This window comes from Ipomoea triloba, chromosome 6, assembly GCF_003576645.1.
Source record: "Ipomoea triloba cultivar NCNSP0323 chromosome 6, ASM357664v1".
In the NCBI taxonomy this organism is placed as follows: domain Eukaryota; kingdom Viridiplantae; phylum Streptophyta; class Magnoliopsida; order Solanales; family Convolvulaceae; genus Ipomoea; species Ipomoea triloba.
This window is the reverse complement of record NC_044921.1, coordinates 19,275,729-19,294,854: the sequence shown is the minus strand read 5'-3', so window position 1 is coordinate 19,294,854 and position 19,126 is coordinate 19,275,729. Positions and strand designations below refer to the sequence as shown.

Sequence of the window (19,126 nt, the reverse complement as noted above, 5' to 3'; positions counted from 1 at the left end):
AAGAAAATTCATGTTGATACGGACTTAGCTCACTGGTTCAGTATGTAATATTTGAGAGTCGAGACCAATGATTTACATTCTCCAAAATGCTCTGATCTCATACTATTTCTACTCCAATAAGGAAAAGAGATTTTAAAAAACAAAAAAACTATTTACACATGGAAGTTTTCTTTACATGGTTTTTGCAGATCGAGATATATATATAAAAGAATAATGGAATTCAGTTGACTTCAGGTATACTATGCAACGCCGGCCTCCACGAACGGTGAAGATGCGTCTCGTAGCGATCGGCGCCGTTCTTCAACTCGGCGAGAAACTGATCGATAGAAAACCCTCGGAGATCAGCCTTCCCCACCAGCTCCGCCAATTGCTTCTTGCTGATTTTCACTTTTATTTCCGCCCCGTGCTTCCCAAACGGCTCCTTATCTTCTCCGAATTGCTTTTGCGGCGACGACGGCGACAGCGAACCCCAGTCTTCGCCGCCCCATTCCGTCGACGATTCCTTTCTCACGCAATTTCCCATTCCTTCTTTGAAAGAGTATTTTTGTTGAGTTTGAAATATTAAAGCACTGAAGGCTCTTTGTAAGGATAAAGGGTTGTTTAATATATAGCGAAGCTGCTCGCCAACCAAACCGGAATTGGTGGAGTGGGGTACAGTGTTAAAGTGGGTAATGGGTCATACTCTTAGCAAAATATGGAAATAAAATATTTGGTTTAATTATCTTATACCAATTTCGTCTCTCCTTCTGATTTAAATGAAGAGAATAAAAAAGAAAAAGAGAAACAATATAATTATTTTAGCCAATTAATACAAGTCACGTGTAAATAAAATAATAAAGAAATGCCACGATGGACGGCAATGGCTGTCCTACCTGGCAGGTTATGGAGGGTTTGACCTCATCCATAGTGGGTCCCGTCTCTGTGACGCTATCGCTAGCTTTACTTGTCTTAAAAGGAGCCGGCAGCTCAGCTTGGGTATCTTTTTTTTGAATGATTTCTCTTCTTTTTTTTCTTTTTTCTTTTTTTTTTTAAAAAAAATTTTGCGATTTAATTTTTTAAAATAAGGGATCATACATCATGTGTAATCATAGGAACTAAGATTTTCGTTAATTTAAATTGATGTTCAAAATTTTGAAAAGTAGACTTTTTTTTTTTTTTGCTGAATTTTCTACTCAGCAGACCACTCTGGCGGCAAATTAGACCGGTGGCTTTCAATCTGCGCTGATCTTAAAATTGAATACGGGTTCTTCTTATCCAAAATTTCATATAAAAATGGAATTAAGGAAAAAAATGAATAAAAGGAGCCGATGAAGCCGAAGGATTTGATGCGAGCCGGCAGGTGTGAAAAGGCTGGGGAGCGGAATCTTAGCAGGTGTGAACGCAACAGAGGTGCTCGAATCTTTCTAGTCTGGTCATTCACTCATTTGGTAGCAGGCATCACGTGTGGGATTTACTTTACAAGATTACTTCCCATAATTGTTATCATAATCAACCATTGAATTACAATCAAATCATTATTATCTCATGATACTTGTACAACTTTTTTTTTTTCCGTTAATTAATCTTAATTTTGCCGTACTAACTTTAAACCAACAGGATCTCGCCTCTAAATTTATTGCAAGTTGTATAATCAGTTTATTGGCCCAAACCTAGTCGTGTGCAAGACTGCAAGTGATCTAATTCACAATCATGTTTTTAGTGAGATCTGAATCCCATATTGTTGCTTTCAATCGCGACATCAAGTCAAGTGGCGAATCACTACGTTAAGCCTCGAGCGCTATAACTTTGTTTCTTGTTTGTTTGGAACAACTAATAAATCAACAGTTATAGATAATTTCCGATCACGCTTTAATGACCTGGTAAAAATCTTCAAATCATCGGATGAAACATCATAAACCGTGACAAGTTCATTTCTTTATCTTCTCCGTCATACTTTAATAATGACCTGCTCAAAAAAACATTTTGTGTTAGTCAAACTTGATTATATTGGCCCCACCCTTATTATATACTCATTTTATCTTAACATTTTAGAATATATATTACCTTTCTGTTCCATTTCATGGGTTGAATTTAGTTAATGATGTTTAAGTTGGTGAAGAACAAATCCATAAATATTTAATTTATTTATTAATCTTCAAAATCCATGATTGATTTGTATATATATGCTGCATGCATATATAATTGAATTGGTATATATGTATATAGTTTGGTGCCTTCAACAATTTTGAATTCTTCTTTGACAGCTTGGATATGGTCAAATTGTATTCAGCTTCACCTACAACATATATATGCATGCAGTGAATGAAAGTGTGCTGATCAATCTTTCTTCTTTTAGTACTACGTGAAACTTACACTTATTTTCTAAATGATAAAGAAAATTCTCAATTACTACTTAAAAGTACACATTAAGTAAATAATTTTTTACATGATCAAGTTTGACTCTGATACCAAATTGAATAAACATGTCTCTACTAAAAATTGAAAATCGAACTATTTATGCATGTTTTATATAGTATGCTCAATAAACACATTATAATAATATATACAATCTTACCTTATCAAGTTATCTAACACATTAAATATTAATTTTTTAAAATCCATATGCATGGTTACAAGTTCTACTAGTCGGCGATTCAGTAATAATTATATTTTCCAGTCAAATTCTTACTACCGAGACAACTTTTTTTTTTTTTGAATACTACTAACTCTATTACAATGCAGTATCTGTTCATAACTACTTTCTCAACCTATTGAAGCACAAGAGTTAGCTCGAACCCACCACCTCCCGTATAAAGAAAAGGATTTGATGCCACTGGACTACAAAGTCCTTGGCACTACTGAGACAACTTAATAACATGGTATGTACTAACTCAAAAACACACGTGGGATTCAAAGCCGATGTGGCTAACCTATTTTAATTTAAGAATTGTCCGCAAGCATGCATTAGTTTACCACTACGTCTGAAAACCTTATCTTTATCCTCTCATTGACCTATTATTTCAATCAAATATAGGAACGTACGTGTTACACATGCGAGAACTAATTAACAACAAATCAGTTTGTAAATTACTCAAAATTTAAGTACACATATCAATACTGTGAACATCTACAAATCTAAAACAATTAGGTGCAAAAAGCACAATATCATTTGTGTAAATAATTCAAGTTTTAAAGTATGCGTATTTAGTAACGAGTTTGACAAGTTTTTAGTTCGTTCCTAGAAAGTGATTCTCACGAGAGTGTACCCAATTAAGGTAAAATTGAATGTCCGTACTTATTATATATGTATATTGTAATACTTATGCTAAAAATTGTAATAATTGCTAGGGAACCTACGATACTTTTTTAGGAGAAATGTAATATTAAGTAGGGATAAATTGATTTATTACATATGATAGAAATTTTAATACTTAAGTTGAAATGTAAAATTAATTTGGAATAAATAGATTGTTACGTTACTAATGAATAATGATAGCATAAATTGTAATACTTATGAGAGAACCTGTCATCCTTTCTACTTTGTGATAAATAGATTTGTTACTTATGGTAGGATGTTGTAATACTTATGAGGAAATTAAACTTGTGAATGATAAATGGATTGTTAATTATAAAGTAAAGTGAAATACTCATGAGGGAAAGTGTACGTAATACTGATGAAAGAAAATGTAATACTAATAAGGGATATATTGATTGTTACTTGTGATGAAATGTGTAATACTTATGAGTGAAGTTGTGTTACTATTTAGGTTAAAATTGACTGTTACTTATACAGATATTGTAATAGTTATGATAGACAGTATACACACATATATAAACTAAAACTCACTAATTAAACAGTAATAATTTAAGTACATTTAAAGTTCGAATATATAATAAAAAAATAAGTCAATGAATCTGTACCATTAGATATTGTTACTCTGAATTTGTTTTTGGCCATTGAGGCTTTGATATCTCATTTCATTTAAATTGTTGTTAAGCAATAATAATAAAAAAACTGAAGCCAAATTGGGCTCTGGCACATACAGACCTGGGCCAAAAGAAAAATAAAAAAGATGGTGGTTCAAGTTGGGCGGCCCATTAGGCGCTAGTGGACCAAGGATGCACCGGCCTGTTAACCTTCCACTGCAGAGAGGAGGAGGTCTTCGCTGCTCTGTGAAACCAGCCTCACGCGGTGCCCTCCAATCTAAGGACGGAGAAGCCTCCGCCTTCGCAGAGACTCCACCGTTCAACTCACCACTTGGAACGGGCAGGCCAGAAGATAGCACCCAAAGCCCAGCCTTCAGGGCAAGCCCAATTGTACCACCATCTTAAAGCTCCCACTAAGGTTACAGACTCGCGTTACCAAGCCCAGCGAGCAGTTCTTCCAGATAGGAGCTTATTAAGAGAAAATAATTCTCATCTGATTTCGTCATTTCGATGTGGGATATTGTGCGAGGGCTGCTGGTTTGGCTTTCATGGCATAAAAATGGAGCAGACAACTATCGGTACTCATGGTTTTTGCGTTGTATCATTGTTCACCAAAACTTAGGTATGCAGATGAAGCCTTGATTTTTTTTTATTATTTTTTTTTTGGTGATGAAAATTGTTTATCATTTTTGTTCAGTGAATGAAATGGCAGAGACATAGCTGGGAAGCTTCCCTGAATGGAATGGCAGATATCATTGGGTTCTGCTGCCACCGTCCAATCACACCCTATAAGCTTTGCGTTGTATCATTGTGACGGGAGGTGATGAGGAAACAGGTAGCGGGCGCACTATTTGGAAGCATTGGGGTATTATATATGTCAAATTTAGCAGTTTTGATCATATATTGCGTTTAGGGGAAATTAGGGCTGTGAATTGAAATTATGCATTTTTCTTTTCATACTAATCTCATCCTTTTTATGGATTATGGATAAATAATGTAGGCAGTTTACACTTTAAATAAAGGCAATTGCATTGGTGGAAGAGTAATCTATCAGCAATCTCTTACTGTATGTGTCTATTTTGTGGTTAGGATGTCTCCTGGTGAACTGTGATCTTATAATGGAAACAGGAAGCATGCCCAGTGCCCCCAATTTGTTATGACCTGAGGAGTATCAAAGTTCAGAGTTGCTATCCTTATGTGAATCCTTTTTCCTATTTTATGTTGGTGGGGATGCTAGCTCATCAGATGTTTGTACAGGATTCTCAAAGTGGCACATTGCAATATGGTAACTTTCCTTCTTTGTTTGATAACTGATACTCAATCCTATGGCTATGAATTTCTAGCATTTCAATTTTTTTTTTCTTTTTTTTTTTTTTCTGTTTGGTGTGACAGTCAGTCTGTGTATGGCTTTGGTTTCTTTGAACCTATTAATATATATTATATGCTTAGCTCTGTAGATGGATAGTTGAAATTATTACACCTCAACATGTTAATTGGCAATTGCAGTATACATAATTTATAATGCTAAAGGGTAGCTGTGAAAATGACTCCAGTATACGGTGCCAAAACACTTCACACTCCCATTTAGCTCTCTAAATTCTACATTGTTGTAAGGTCTTGGGCTGTGTGACCCAAAAAGAAAAAGATGGAGGTTCAATTTGGGCTGGGAAATTGAGCAGAGAGCTGTGTGCATGGTTTTTGCGTTGTATCATTGTTCACCATAAAGTTAGAAATGAATTGAAGTTGCAGCGGCGGTTCGTATTGATTGGTTGTGGCTGGAAAATGGTGAAGGGACTCAGTAACGGAGCACAGAACCTCCCGGTGGACGTTACTCAGCTGATGGATCAGTTGCTTAGCCCCTGATGCTTCTCTCCTCTCCAAATCCACCTACTATGATCTCCAACTTGTACTCTCTCCATCTATATAACTTCCACTCTTGTTTTACTGAAAGTTTCGAGAGAAAATTTCAAATGTGCTTGGATGTATGTTGATGCAGGCGAGGCTGCGAGGGAGGAGATAAGGAAAGAGCGGCCGCAATATTTGGAAGCATGGGTGCTATATATGTAAAATTTTTCAGTTTTGATCATATATTGAGTTTAGGGGAAATTAGGGTTGTGATTTGAGATTATGCTTTTTTTTTTTTGGAGATTATATAAAATTTTGCAGTTTTAATCTATGTTTCCATTCAAGGTTTTGGAGCAGATACTTGGAGTGGTTATCAAGCTTGTCAAAGATATAAAGTTGCAACATCAGCATAAATATGTGAGTTTAGTACTGTGCTTTTGGTTTCAATAACAAAGGTTTTAAGTTGTCCGCATCAACATTTTGTCTTGAAGATTTATCAAGGAAATTCCAGCTTCGGAGTGGTTTCTGGTCCTTTACCTCTTCTAGTCTGATGCTTGATTTTTTTGTTTTAATCTATGTTTCCATTAATAGGATGAGCTTGCTACAAAAGACTTGGCTGAGCAAATTAAAATGTGTGACACTATGAGTGCAAAGTTGAGGTAGGATTCACCCATTGCTAGGTTTGGTTGCTTTGCAATTTGTTCTGTGTTGAGCTGAAAACAGATTCTTTGTTTGTGACAATGACGATTTTTGGGAGGTCATGCTCCTCTTTTGTTAATGGAAGCTATTCGCGACATGCTCTACGAGGATTGAGTTTTGTATATTCACCACATTTATCGGGAAGCAATTAAATAGTTGAGTTGAATAGTTGGCTTGGAGCTATACCTCCTCAATACTTCATTTATAGGTTTTTGATGAGCTCCCAAGTACGCTTTGGCCATCACTTATTGTAATGTCTCAGAAAGACATTTATTTAGTTTCGAAATATCATTCTTATTGTCAGATACAAAATAGTGAAATATCACTTAGTTATGTAAGCACAAGAAGCATCTCAAAATTAAAATACACATTACATAACTAAATAAGTTAGGATGGTTAACTTGAACATAATGTTTTCATTGTGTAGAAGCAATGTTTAATTTAATTTGTTTGTAATACCCTTTTTAATTTTGAGTTCTTAGAAATGATTTTTAAAAATTGGAATCTCTATACAAATGAGAAGGGTTAATACTTGTTAGGAAGATGTATTTTTTAGTACTTCTGACTCTATTACAACGTTCTCAACCTACTGAAACACAAAGAGTCAATAGTTGACTCGAACCCACTCCCATCATCCGTGTGAGAGTGTAAACCGGGACACTGGGTGCCACTATACCACAAAGTCTTTGACCATTTTTTGATAGTATTAATGAGTTAAAATTCAATTTTCTAAATACAGAATGAGTTTGAAAGGCTTTGCTAGGTAAAAAAGTGTACTAGAAACTAGAAAGTGAAAATCATATCACCCAACTAGTCGGTGGCAGTTTCTATTTATAGTAATGGAGTAGGGATTACAATGTTGGAATCTCACTGACAAGTTTGATGTGGTAGTGTGTGGCTAGTTGCTCAAGCTGGTCATGACATGTGTTAAATAATAATGTAATGTTTGAAGAAATGACAGTGAAATTGACATGTCTCTCATATGACACCTTATTTTTGCAATTGATTCCTTAACCTTAAAGGTTGAGAAGTGTCTAAATCTCATCAAAATCGAGATTATTATACTAGTAATCTTGTTATAAACCCAACTACTAGTTACTACTTGTCAAGCTCTTAATGACTTCATGATACGACTGGTGAGGGTTGATGATGAAACTATGGGATGGTTCCTAAGCCGAGAGTGAAGTGTGTAGCATTTAGATGCATGAAATGTTTATTATTTGTTTTGTTGCAAAACTCTAGGAGAACTAGCAATTTACCATGCTAGCTAAACAAAGAGTTTGCTTTTGTTAAAACTCATTTCAATTATTAAATATTTGATTACAACTTTAATTCTAATTTCAATACTTTAACCAAACGCCTCCTATATATTTCCTAGAGAACGAACATTCAGCACGTTAATAGTACCAGCTTGCTTGAAGAGGCCTCATCAACAAGAATTGGGTTGTTTTAAGGAGAGAGACAAAACCATATAAACAAATGTGGAAAAATATTGAATCATTGTAAGCAAATACAATTTACATATATAATACAACACTAATGTCATTCAGGAGTCTCAATAATACTAGACACATTCATAAATATTCTGAATATTTCAATTTAAAAAATCATTTGAAATTTTGAATAATTTTATCTAAAATATCAAATTTGGAAAATGGAGTTTAAAAAAATGTTCTTGGGAAAAGTGTTTTTCTAGATTGATTTTTTTTTTTTACATGATTTATAATGACTAAAAGAAAGCTGTGAAAATATGCAGTATACGGTGGGGCTAAAGCAGTTCACTCTCCCAAAAGAAAAAGATGGTGGTTCAATTTGGGCGGCCCATCAGGCTATAGTGGACCAAGAATGCACCGGCTTGTTATCCTTCCACTGCAGAGAGGAGGAGGTCTTCGCTGCTCTGTGAAGCCAGCCTCACGCGGTGCCCTCCGATCTAAGGACGGAGAAGCCTCCGCCTTCGCAGAGACTCCACCGTTCAAACTCACCACTTGGAACGGGCAGGCCAGAAGATAGCACCCCAAGCCCAGCCCTCAGGGCAAGCCCAATTGTTCCACCATCTTATAGCTCCCACTCGGGTTACAGACTCGCGCTACCAAGCCCAGCGAGCAGTACTTCTAGCTACGGCCTTATTAAGGGAAAATATTCTTCATCCGGTTTCGATGTGGGAAACTGTGCGAGGTCTGGTTTGGCTTTCATGGGGAAAAAATGGGGCAAACAACTATCGTGTACTCATGGTTTTTGCGTTGTATCATTGTTCACCAAAACTTAGGTATGTAAATGAAGCCTTGATTTTTATTTTTATTTTGGGTGATGAAAATTGTATCATATTTGTTCACTGAATGAAATGGCAGAGACATAGCTTGGAAGCTTTGCTTCCCTGAATGGAATGGCAGATATCATTGGGTTCTGTTCTGCTGGCACCGTCCACTCACACCCTATAAGCTTTGCTTCATTTTCATTCCCATCTCACATTATTTTCGTACGTTTTTATTATTTAGTTTAAAATTTTAAATTGTGCCGGCTAATGTTTTAGAAATGAATTGAAGTTGCAGCAGCGGTTCGTATAGAAAATTGGAAGCCTTGGTGCTATATATGCAAAATTTAGCAGTTTTGATCATTTATTGAGTTTAGGGAAAATTAGGGTTGTGATTTGAGATTATGAATACATATTTTTTGTCATGCTACTTTGTGTACACTTTGATCCTTTTATGGATAATGGATAAATAATGTAGGTAGTTTACATAGAGGCAATTGTAATGGTGGAAGAGTATCTCAACTCAGTTTGAAATTCCTCAGCTTCCTAATTTTTGCACTGTATATACTAAAATAATAGGAGTCAATATAAAGATTGCCATAATGTTAACAATCTTGTAAAATCTCATCATTTTTGTGAACCATTTACCACTTCAATTTAGAAGATGAATTTTGCTGAAAGCATCACCATTAAAACTATACTTTGTAGCATTTGTCATACTTAGAGGGACAGAAATATGCTTAAAGTAAAATGTGGCAAGAATTTGTTTTGTGATATTTGTAGGTAAATGAAAATATTTTGGGATTATGAAGCTCAGGATTATAGCTGCAGAAGCTGCTCAAAGGTGGAGGCTGCCTCTTATCTCCATAGATGGTGAGATTCAAGATGACGAAATTGAGAAGTTGAGTGTACTCTCAAGAAGTTCCCTTGACAACACGAGTACCAGTGTTACAATGAGTTCCAACTCAAATTCAGCCAATTTCGCTAATGTGCTTCAGACCCTTCAATTGGAGGTATTCCCAATCAATACCTTGGAATAACACCTAATTATTATGGGAAACTTAACTCCATTCAACCTTCCTTCCATAGTTTCATTTATTTATAGTTTTTGCTCCATTCAACCTTTCTCTGTTTTATATGCTTGCTGATGCTTAGGCTATCTTTCTATCCACTGTTGTCCACTGGTTGAATGTTATGTTGCCTTTATAGATTGGTGAATGTTTGCGATATATGCTATTGCAAATCAAAATTAATTTGGGTTTATCCTACCAGTCTTGAGCTCTAGAGTTTACATCATGAATAATTTATATTCAAATCTATTTATGGATAAGTGTGATGCCTGAATATCTCCTGGAAGTCAAAGTTTCCCAATTACTGGATATACATCAAAGGAACTGGGATCAGATAAACTGATTTGGGGTGGAGAAGAGAAAGGAACTTACTCTGTTAAGAGTTGTTACAAACTGCTTATTGGGGATCTTACTAGTGATGATGGCATGATGTGTGTACGCAAAGATTATATTAAATATTGGTATATATATATATATATATATATATATATATATATATATATATAAGTTTGAACATGAATTTTGAACTCTTGTTTTCTGTGTAACATTATTATGTGAAATTGCAAGCATACATACTTGTCAACTAATTCAATTCGTTCATTATATTGATCATATGTAGTCACCATATTCTAGCCATGTTCTAAAAATTCCTCCAGCAAACTTTTATATTATATTATATTTTTTGAATAGATATGCATATGTATCTCGTATGTTTTGCAACTTTGGATGGAAATTATTATGCTTGCATGAGAATGGTGAATTCATATATATAAAACCATGTGAAACATTATTTTTTTCATCTACTACTTGGAATATGCATGCCAATTCAGTCTGGTAATTAAAAATGGGTCTAGACGGCCGCTCGCCTAAGCGCTAAACGTCCCTAAACGGCTAGACCGATGGGATTTTCTTGGTAGACGAGTATTATGCGGTTGGTCAACTAGTCGGTATAGGCAGCCAAATCAGCCAATTTTCTTCTTTATTTTTAAACGTTTTGTTTCTCTCAAAAACGTAATTTTGAGCAAAACAACCTAAATTATAATTTTTCTTTTATTTTTTTAAACCCCTATGGAAGCAGCATTAACAAGCTAGAAAGGAAAGGAAGTCAGGCCTTCGCACAATCAAACCTCAATCCTTAAGGTAACATTTAGGAAAAAATTAAGTGAAGTTTTTAAGCAAATGTCAAAAACTTCCCAAAAAAAAAAAGAAAAAAAAAAGAATAATTGTCAAAAACTGAAGCCAGTATATATCGTCGTTGGGCAAATTATGCTGTGGAACCAAGTCCACTGCAAAGTGGACCTGGGTCCAAAACTACGTCGTTTTTGTCTTTTTTTTTTTTTTTTTTTTTTTTTTTAAATAAGTAAACATATTGCTGAATATAGAGTTGTCCAAAAATGTGTGAATGTAGACGTTTCAAAGTGTAACTGTAGAGTGTAGAAATCGTGAATGTAGAGTTATGCATGTGTGAATCTGTAATAGAGTTAAGAAGGTCTAGCAACTTGTAGCCTTGTAATGTGTAAATGTGGAATTCTCAAGTTGTGAATGTGGAGTGTGAATGTGGAGTATAGGACCTGTGAATATAAAGTTTTGAATGTGTGGATGCATAACAGTGGTAATATAGTTACTAAACATATAATCCTGTAATGTGTGAATGTGGAGTTTACAAATTGTGAATGTAGAGTATAGTGTATGTGAATGTAGACCCAAGTCCACGGCATAACAACCCTCGTCGTGTTGCTGTATGGCGTTTTTTGGGCCTACCCGGCCAGGGCCCATTCACATACGGTGACGGGCCAAAATGAAAAATAAAAAAAGATGGTAGTTCATTTTGGACAGCCCATCAGGCGCTAGTGGGCCAAGGATGCACCGGCCTGTTGTCCTTCCACTGCAGTGAGGAGGAGGTTTTCGCTGCTCTGTAAAGCCAGCCTCACGCATTGCCCTCCAATCTAAGAGCCATGAAGCCTCCGCCTACGCAGAGAATCCACAGCACAACTCACCACTTGGAACGGGCAAGCCAGTAGAGAGCAACCCAAGCCCAGCCTTCAGGGCAAGTCCAACTGTTCCACCATAAAGCTCCCACTTGGGTGACAGGCTCGCGCTACCAAGCCCAGCGATCAGCCCTCCTAGCTAGGCGCTTATTAAGAGAAAATATTTGTCATCTGATTTCGATGTGGGAAATTGAGCGAGGACATGCTTAGCTTTCATAGCAAAAAAAAATGGAGCAGAGAGCTGTGTGCATGGTTTTTGCGTTGAATCATTGTTCACCATAAAGTTAGAAATGAATTGAAGTTGCAGCGGCGGTTCGTATAGACTGGTTGTGGTCGGGAAATGGTGAAGGAACTCAGTAACGGAGCTTCGGTACTATATAAGTAAAATTTTGCAGTTTTGATCATATATTGAGTTTAGGGGAAATTAGGGTTGTGATTTGAGATTATGCATTTTTTTTTCATGCTAATTTGTGTGCAATTTGATCCTTTTATGGATTATGGATTATGGATAAATAATGTAGGCAATTGCTTTAGTGGAAGAGTATCAGCAAACTCTTTCTGCAGCAAATCTTTTAAAGATTCATCCTTTTTGTGAACCATTTGCCACTTCAATTTAGAAAGATGAATTTTGCTGAAGCATCACCCTTAAAATTATACTTTGTAGCAATTTCCATATTTAGAGGAGCACATCTATGCTCAAAGAAAAATTGGCCAAGAATTTGTTTTGTGATATTTCCACGATATGTGAAAATATTTTAGGTTTATGAAGTTCTTGAGCTTTGGCTTGTAGCTGCAGAAGCTGCTCAAAGGTTGAGGCTACGTCTTNGAGGTTTCAAATTGTGAATATGGAGTATAGAAATCGTGAATGTAGAGTTATGCATGTGTGAATCTGTAATAGAGTTAAGAAGTTCTAGCAACTTGTAGCCTTGTAATGTGTAAATGTGGAATTCTCAAGTTGTGAATGTGGAGTGTGAATGTGGAGTATAGGACCTGTGAATATAAAGTTTTGAATGTGTGGATGCATAACAGTGGTAATATAGTTACTAAACATATAATCCTGTAATGTGTGAATGTGGAGTTTACAAATTGTGAATGTAGAGTATAGTGTATGTGAATGTAGACCCAAGTCCACGGCATAACAACCCTCGTCGTGTTGCTGTATGGCGTTTTTTGGGCCTACCCGGCCAGGGCCCATTCACATACGGTGACGGGCCAAAATGAAAAATAAAAAAAGATGGTAGTTCATTTTGGACAGCCCATCAGGCGCTAGTGGGCCAAGGATGCACCGGCCTGTTGTCCTTCCACTGCAGTGAGGAGGAGGTTTTCGCTGCTCTGTAAAGCCAGCCTCACGCATTGCCCTCCAATCTAAGAGCCATGAAGCCTCCGCCTACGCAGAGAATCCACAGCACAACTCACCACTTGGAACGGGCAAGCCAGTAGAGAGCAACCCAAGCCCAGCCTTCAGGGCAAGTCCAACTGTTCCACCATAAAGCTCCCACTTGGGTGACAGGCTCGCGCTACCAAGCCCAGCGATCAGCCCTCCTAGCTAGGCGCTTATTAAGAGAAAATATTTGTCATCTGATTTCGATGTGGGAAATTGAGCGAGGACATGCTTAGCTTTCATAGCAAAAAAAAATGGAGCAGAGAGCTGTGTGCATGGTTTTTGCGTTGAATCATTGTTCACCATAAAGTTAGAAATGAATTGAAGTTGCAGCGGCGGTTCGTATAGACTGGTTGTGGTCGGGAAATGGTGAAGGAACTCAGTAACGGAGCTTCGGTACTATATAAGTAAAATTTTGCAGTTTTGATCATATATTGAGTTTAGGGGAAATTAGGGTTGTGATTTGAGATTATGCATTTTTTTTTCATGCTAATTTGTGTGCAATTTGATCCTTTTATGGATTATGGATTATGGATAAATAATGTAGGCAATTGCTTTAGTGGAAGAGTATCAGCAAACTCTTTCTGCAGCAAATCTTTTAAAGATTCATCCTTTTTGTGAACCATTTGCCACTTCAATTTAGAAAGATGAATTTTGCTGAAGCATCACCCTTAAAATTATACTTTGTAGCAATTTCCATATTTAGAGGAGCACATCTATGCTCAAAGAAAAATTGGCCAAGAATTTGTTTTGTGATATTTCCACGATATGTGAAAATATTTTAGGTTTATGAAGTTCTTGAGCTTTGGCTTGTAGCTGCAGAAGCTGCTCAAAGGTTGAGGCTACGTCTTATCTCCAGAGATGATGAAATTGAGGAGTGGAGTGTACTCTGAAGAAGTTGGTGCAGCATAGATGCTTCAGACCCTTCAATTGGAGGTATTCCCAATCATTACCTTGGAATAACACCTAATTATTTATTTATTTATGGGAAACTCAACTCGGGCAGTTGCCGTTATCCATGGTATGACCTTTGATTTTTTGGATTGAGGAATTGCTTTGCAAGTTTTTGTTTAGTTGTCAGGTGTCTGAGTTGTATATTGCTATTCTAATTACTTCAAGTCTTGAACTTAGTAATTCTAATGGAACATATATGTTAAAAACTTCTATTGTTCTGATATTGTAGGACATGGCAGAATACCAGATATTACGTTCACGTGAGATCAAAAATCATTTAGATGCTAAATGTGAAAAGGTAGCAGATGTTGTTGCTATGGATGACATTGGTCTGTCAGTATTGCAACCTTTCTTCCGTTCATCGTATATTTTTTGAGTTCATTTTGCAGAAATTGGAAAATATGCTTTGGACTCTTCAGCAATTATAGTTTACTAATGTTCTACTCAACTCCCAATTATTAGTTGTGTTTTATGTGCACTTGGCATATGCTTTAAGTACATCTGATTCCCCTCTGATCTTTAACCCTTCCAAGACTGAAATATAAATGAAGTTTATCTGACAATATGACAAACCCAGAACAATTTTTCTATGATGGCAGAAAATTTTTATATGTTAGGTATTACTGAAAGAAAACTTGGATATGATTTATGAATATAGATCATGACTAATTTTATAATCAACTCTAGTTTATGGATTATTTACTTAAATAATCTAAATGGGGTATTATACAATCCATAATGTTTGATTGTGGCCTTGATCAATAATAACATAACTTGGCTGTGTTGCAAGGGGTTTATTGGGATTGGGCTGTGTTGCTAACTGGCCCCAAAAGAAAAAGATAGTGGTTCAATTTGGACAGCCCATCAGGCACTAGTGGCACTGGCCCGTTATCCTTCCACTGCGGAGAGGAGGAGGTTATCGCTGCTCTGTGAAGCCAGCCTCACGCGGTGCCCTCCAATCTAAGGGCAGAGACACCTCCACCTTCAAAGAGACTCCACCGCCCAACTCACCACTTGGAACAGGCGGGCCAGTTGATAGCAACCCAAGCCCAGCCCAATTGTTCCACCATCTTAATGCTCCCACTTGGGTCACAAGCTCACGCTACCAAGCCCAGCAATCAATTCTTCTAGCTAGGGAATTATTAAGAGAAAATATTTCTCATCTGGTTTCGATGTGGGAAATTGTGCAAGGGCTTGTCTGGCTTTCATGGGGAAAAACTGGAGCAGACAACTATCATGTACTCACTTATGGTTCTTGACAGCTATGAAAGCTTTAATTTGCTTCACTGAATGGAATGACAGAGATGATTAGGTTCTGCTGGCAGCGTCCAATCACACCCTATAAGCTTTGCTTCATTTTCATTTCCATCTCACATTATATATTTTCATATGTTTTTATTATTTAGTTTAATTGTACTTTGCTGAAGTTTTAGAAATGAATTGAAGTTGCAAGGGCGGTTTGCATAGATTTGGTTGTGGTAGGAAAATGGTGAAGGGGTTCAGTAACGGAGCAACTAGAGCGTCACTGCTTAGGCCCTGATGGTTCTCTCCTCTCCAAATCCACTAGAGCAACTATGATCTCCAACTTGTACTCTCTCCATCTATAATTTGTATTTTATATGAAATGTGCTCGATTATATATTGATGCAGGCTTGGGAGGAAATGATGAAAGAGGGGCAGCATTATTTTGAAGCCTTGGTATGTAAAATTTAGCAGTTTTGATTATTTATTGAGTTTAGGGGAAATTAGGGTTGTGATTTGAGATTATGCATACAAATTTTTTGTCATGCTACTTTTATCGAAAATGGATATTACAATGTGTGGATCTCTTGCCATATCCTTGCAGCCTTTTATCTGCACTTTCGTCTTCTTGATCTCTGGACTGGATTGTGACTTCCACTGACGTAAAGAACTTTGTTTCTCAGCATGCTGACATATATTCTGTGTTTCCATTCAAGGTTTTGGAGCAGATACTTGGAGCGGTTATCAAGCTTGTCAAAGATATAAAGTTGGAACATCAGAATAAATATGTGAGTTTAGTACTGTGCTTTTGTTTTCGATAACAAAGGTTTTAACTTTTAAGTTGTTTGCATGAACATTTTGTCTTGAACCTTTATCAAAGGAAATTCCAGCTTCTGACTTCTGTTAAACAAAGAGTCTGCTTTTGTTAAAACTCATTCCAATTACTAAATATTTGATTGTGATTCTAATTCCAATTTTGATACTCTAACCAAACGCCCCTTAAATATTTTCTACACAATTAATTTTTAGTGGCATCAATAGCAAGAGCAACGGTACCTGCTTGCTTGAAGAGGTTTTCGACTCTTAGCAGCAGGAATTGAGTTGTTTGAAGGAGACAAAACAATATAAACGAATGTGAAAAAAATATTGAATCCTTGTAGGCAAATACAGTTTATTTACATATATAATACAACATTGCTGCTATTAAGGAGTTCCAATACTAAACATATTCATAAATATTCTGAATATTTAAATTTAAAAAATCATTTGAAATTTTGAATACTTTTTACCTAAAAAGTGTTTTTCTAAATTGAATTAATTTGGGTTTGGGCTGTCCCAAAAGAAAAAGATGGTGGTTCAATTTGGACGGCCAATCAGGCACTAGTGGACTGAGGGTGCACCAGCCCGTTATCCTTCCACTGCAGAGAGGAGGAGGTTATCGCTGCTCTGTGAAGCCAGCCTCACGCGGTGCCCTCCAATCTAAGGGCAGAGATGCCTCAACCTTCGTAGAGACTCCACCGCCCAACTCACCACTTGGAACGGGCAGGCCAGTTGATAACAACCCAAGCCCAGCCCTCAAGGCAAGCCCAATTGTTTCACCATCTTAATGCTCCCGCTTGGGTCACAGGCTCGCACTACCAAGCCCAGCAATCAATTCTTCTAGCTAGGGAATTATTAAGAGAAAATATTTCTCATTTGGTTTCGATGTGGGATATTGTGCAAGGGCTTGTTTGGCTTTCATTTAGATGCTAAATGTGAAAATGTAGCAGATGTTTTTGCTATAGATGACATTGGTTTGTCAGCATTGCAAGTTTGCAACCTTCCTTCCATTCATTTATGGATTTTGCTCCTACACTTTCATCCATCATTATTGTTCAGTTTGAATCTTTCTCTGTTCTATATGCTTGCTACAGTTATTTATATTCTTGTTATACAGTTATTTATGAATTACTCTTTCATGATCAAGGGGAGAAAAGAGAGAAGAGAACAGAGGGGAATGAGCAAGAGAAATGCAGCGATTGAATTGAAGAAGTTGGAAATAATGAAAGGTCAGACGACGTTGCTTGAACAAAGCGTTAATTTTGGCGCCTCCTCTTCCAAAATAAAATATGAGACACTTGTTATGTGGGAATGGCAACGACCCCTGTTAGTGAAGATAAACGTAGATAGAGTACGTGGGGTCAACCCGGTATTGCAGCCTCGTGTGGTATAATTAAAAATGACAAAGGTTCGTGGGAATTGCTACAAGCATCCTAACTAAGCTCATGGCAATATACTACAGGTTAGTTTCATAAATTGCTTTAGATATTTCATTTGATCTTTGGTGAATGTTTTCGTAGAAACTCGAGATAAAATTTGTATATTTATTTTGCTTTGAATGTGCTCGGTTGTATGTTGATGCAGGTGAGGGAGGCATATTTGTCATCCGAGAACGATGTGGGAATTGTCATGTTTGTATATGTTTTGTGATGGCGATGATTATTCAATAGATCAATCAAGTGGTAATCAAATTATCAAATGCCAAAAATTGGAGGAATGGAGAGCGTTTACACATGTGGAGAATTGAGTTTAATACAAGTTTTTTATTTTTCAATTTTCTAATTCTCTAATGAAATTTTGATCAATTCTCCACTTGCTAAACATTCCGGTAGCTTTTTGGATGGCTCCGTTCAGCTGTATCATTAGTAGGAGTACCGGCACTAACATGCATGAAGAGGGCTTAGCAGCAAGAACTGAGTTGTTTGAAGGAGACAAAACAATATAGACGAATTTGAAAAAAAATGTTGAATCCTTATTGGCAAATACAATTTACATATATAATATATAATACAACGTTGCTGCTATTAAGGAGTCTCAATACTAAACATATTCATACACATTCTGAATATTTAATTTTGAAAAAATCATTTAAAGTGTTTTTATGCATTTGTGAATAAACATATTATATTTTCATTGTTGTGTGAGGTTTATTGGGCCAGAGTGAGCTCATACTTGGGCCTAAAAGGAAATTTTAAAAAAAATGGTGGTCCAATTAGGGTGGGGTTCACGGCCAGCGCGGAGAGAAGTAGGAGGGAGGAGCACGCGCTGGTATGCTGAAGCCGGAACCTGGTGGGGCTTTCCGATCTGAAGGCAGAGAGGGCTCCTCTGTCTCTCGGTTCCGCCCTCGCAGAGAGACTACCCGCCGGTCCACACGCCCAATTTTCCACCACCTTAATGCTCCCGCTGAGGTTACAGGCTCGCGCTACTAAGCCCAGCGAGCAACTCTTCTAACTAGGCATTTATTAAGAGAACATATTTCCCATCTGATTTCGATGTGGGACAGTGGGAGGACTTGTTTGGCTTTCGCGGGAAAAAATGGAGCAGATCAGAACTATCATGTACTATGTACTCATGTTTATGCATGGGTTTTGATGATAGACAGTGAAATTTTATATGTTAGGTATTACTGAAAGAAAACCTAGATATGATTTATGAATATAGATCATCAATAACTTATAATCAACTCTAGTTTATGGATTATTTACTTGGAGTGCTTATCAATCTAGACATGTGTTTCCATTCAAGGTTTTGAAGCAGATACTTGGAGTACTTATCAAACTTGTCAAAGATGTAAATTAAAGTTGCAGTATCAGCATAAATATGTGAATTTGAACACTGCAAGTGAATATTTCTATTACATACCGCCATGAAAATTGAGTCATATTTAATATTTGCAATAGATCACCCGTCTACATGAGTATTCGGGTGTTAATCCTCACTCCAACATGATCGCCAAATAATATTGTGACAT

General features: G+C 36.7%; 3 protein-coding genes and 1 long non-coding RNA gene across 19 annotated transcripts; 3 read left to right on the top strand and 1 right to left on the bottom strand.

The window, feature by feature from the left end:
- Positions 1-220: 220 nt before the first annotated feature.
- Positions 221-523, bottom strand: LOC116023614. The gene has a single exon (XM_031264619.1). The coding sequence runs from the start codon at positions 521-523 to the stop codon at positions 221-223; it is 303 nt and encodes a 100-aa protein (XP_031120479.1).
- Positions 524-4,158: 3,635 nt separating this feature from the next.
- On the top strand, positions 4,159-6,762 carry LOC116021843. 6 transcript variants are annotated; one of them, XR_004099082.1, is made up of 6 exons: positions 4,159-4,528; positions 4,604-4,741; positions 4,996-5,191; positions 5,521-5,812; positions 5,903-6,168; positions 6,343-6,762. It is a non-coding gene; the product is annotated as an uncharacterized LOC116021843 (long non-coding RNA). The 6 variants fall into 6 exon arrangements; XR_004099083.1 differs by having other exon boundaries at positions 4,996-5,812; positions 5,903-5,969; positions 6,097-6,168; XR_004099084.1 differs by having other exon boundaries at positions 4,996-5,812; positions 5,903-5,969; positions 6,073-6,168.
- Positions 6,763-8,261: 1,499 nt separating this feature from the next.
- On the top strand, positions 8,262-9,930 carry LOC116021841 (AUGMIN subunit 4-like). Of its 3 annotated transcripts, none has more exons than XR_004099079.1 (2): positions 8,262-8,716; positions 9,485-9,930. XR_004099079.1 is itself a non-coding variant. In XM_031262334.1 (2 exons), exons 1-2 carry the CDS (start codon positions 8,607-8,609, stop codon positions 9,739-9,741), a joined length of 333 nt encoding a protein of 110 aa, XP_031118194.1. In that variant the 5' UTR covers positions 8,262-8,606; the 3' UTR covers positions 9,742-9,930. The 3 variants fall into 3 exon arrangements, 1 of the variants encoding a protein (XP_031118194.1); XR_004099078.1 differs by lacking the exon at positions 9,485-9,930 and adding an exon at positions 8,799-9,315; XM_031262334.1 differs by having other exon boundaries at positions 9,519-9,930.
- A 1,662-nt stretch (positions 9,931-11,592) lies between these two features.
- LOC116021840 (AUGMIN subunit 4-like) lies at positions 11,593-18,117 on the top strand. Of its 9 annotated transcripts, none has more exons than XM_031262329.1 (7): positions 11,593-12,129; positions 13,957-14,076; positions 14,324-14,392; positions 15,745-15,792; positions 16,053-16,124; positions 17,303-17,617; positions 17,740-18,117. In XM_031262329.1, exons 2-6 carry the CDS (start codon positions 14,053-14,055, stop codon positions 17,546-17,548), a joined length of 459 nt encoding a protein of 152 aa, XP_031118189.1. In that variant the 5' UTR covers positions 11,593-12,129; positions 13,957-14,052; the 3' UTR covers positions 17,549-17,617; positions 17,740-18,117. The 9 variants fall into 9 exon arrangements, 6 of the variants coding, with proteins under 6 accessions (XP_031118189.1, XP_031118190.1, XP_031118193.1 ...); XR_004099076.1 differs by lacking the exon at positions 11,593-12,129 and adding an exon at positions 13,000-13,536 and having other exon boundaries at positions 13,926-14,076; positions 14,885-15,792; XM_031262330.1 differs by lacking the exon at positions 11,593-12,129 and adding an exon at positions 13,000-13,536.
- Positions 18,118-19,126: the final 1,009 nt, after the last annotated feature.

Bases quoted from the DNA above. Each gene is read 5' to 3' on its own strand.
- LOC116023614 (XM_031264619.1), bottom strand. From the start codon at position 523: ATGGGAAATTGCGTGAGAAAGGAATCGTCGACGGAATGGGGCGGCGAA.
- LOC116021841 (XM_031262334.1), top strand. From the start codon at position 8,607: ATGTGGGAAACTGTGCGAGGTCTGGTTTGGCTTTCATGGGGAAAAAAT. The intron at 8,717-9,518 runs GTATGTAAATGA...TATGAAGCTCAG, and splicing joins CATTGTTCACCAAAACTTAG to GATTATAGCTGCAGAAGCTG.
- LOC116021840 (XM_031262329.1), top strand. From the start codon at position 14,053: ATGCTTCAGACCCTTCAATTGGAG. The intron at 14,077-14,323 runs GTATTCCCAATC...CTGATATTGTAG, and splicing joins TTCAGACCCTTCAATTGGAG to GACATGGCAGAATACCAGAT. The intron at 15,793-16,052 runs GTATGTAAAATT...TTTCCATTCAAG, and splicing joins AGCATTATTTTGAAGCCTTG to GTTTTGGAGCAGATACTTGG.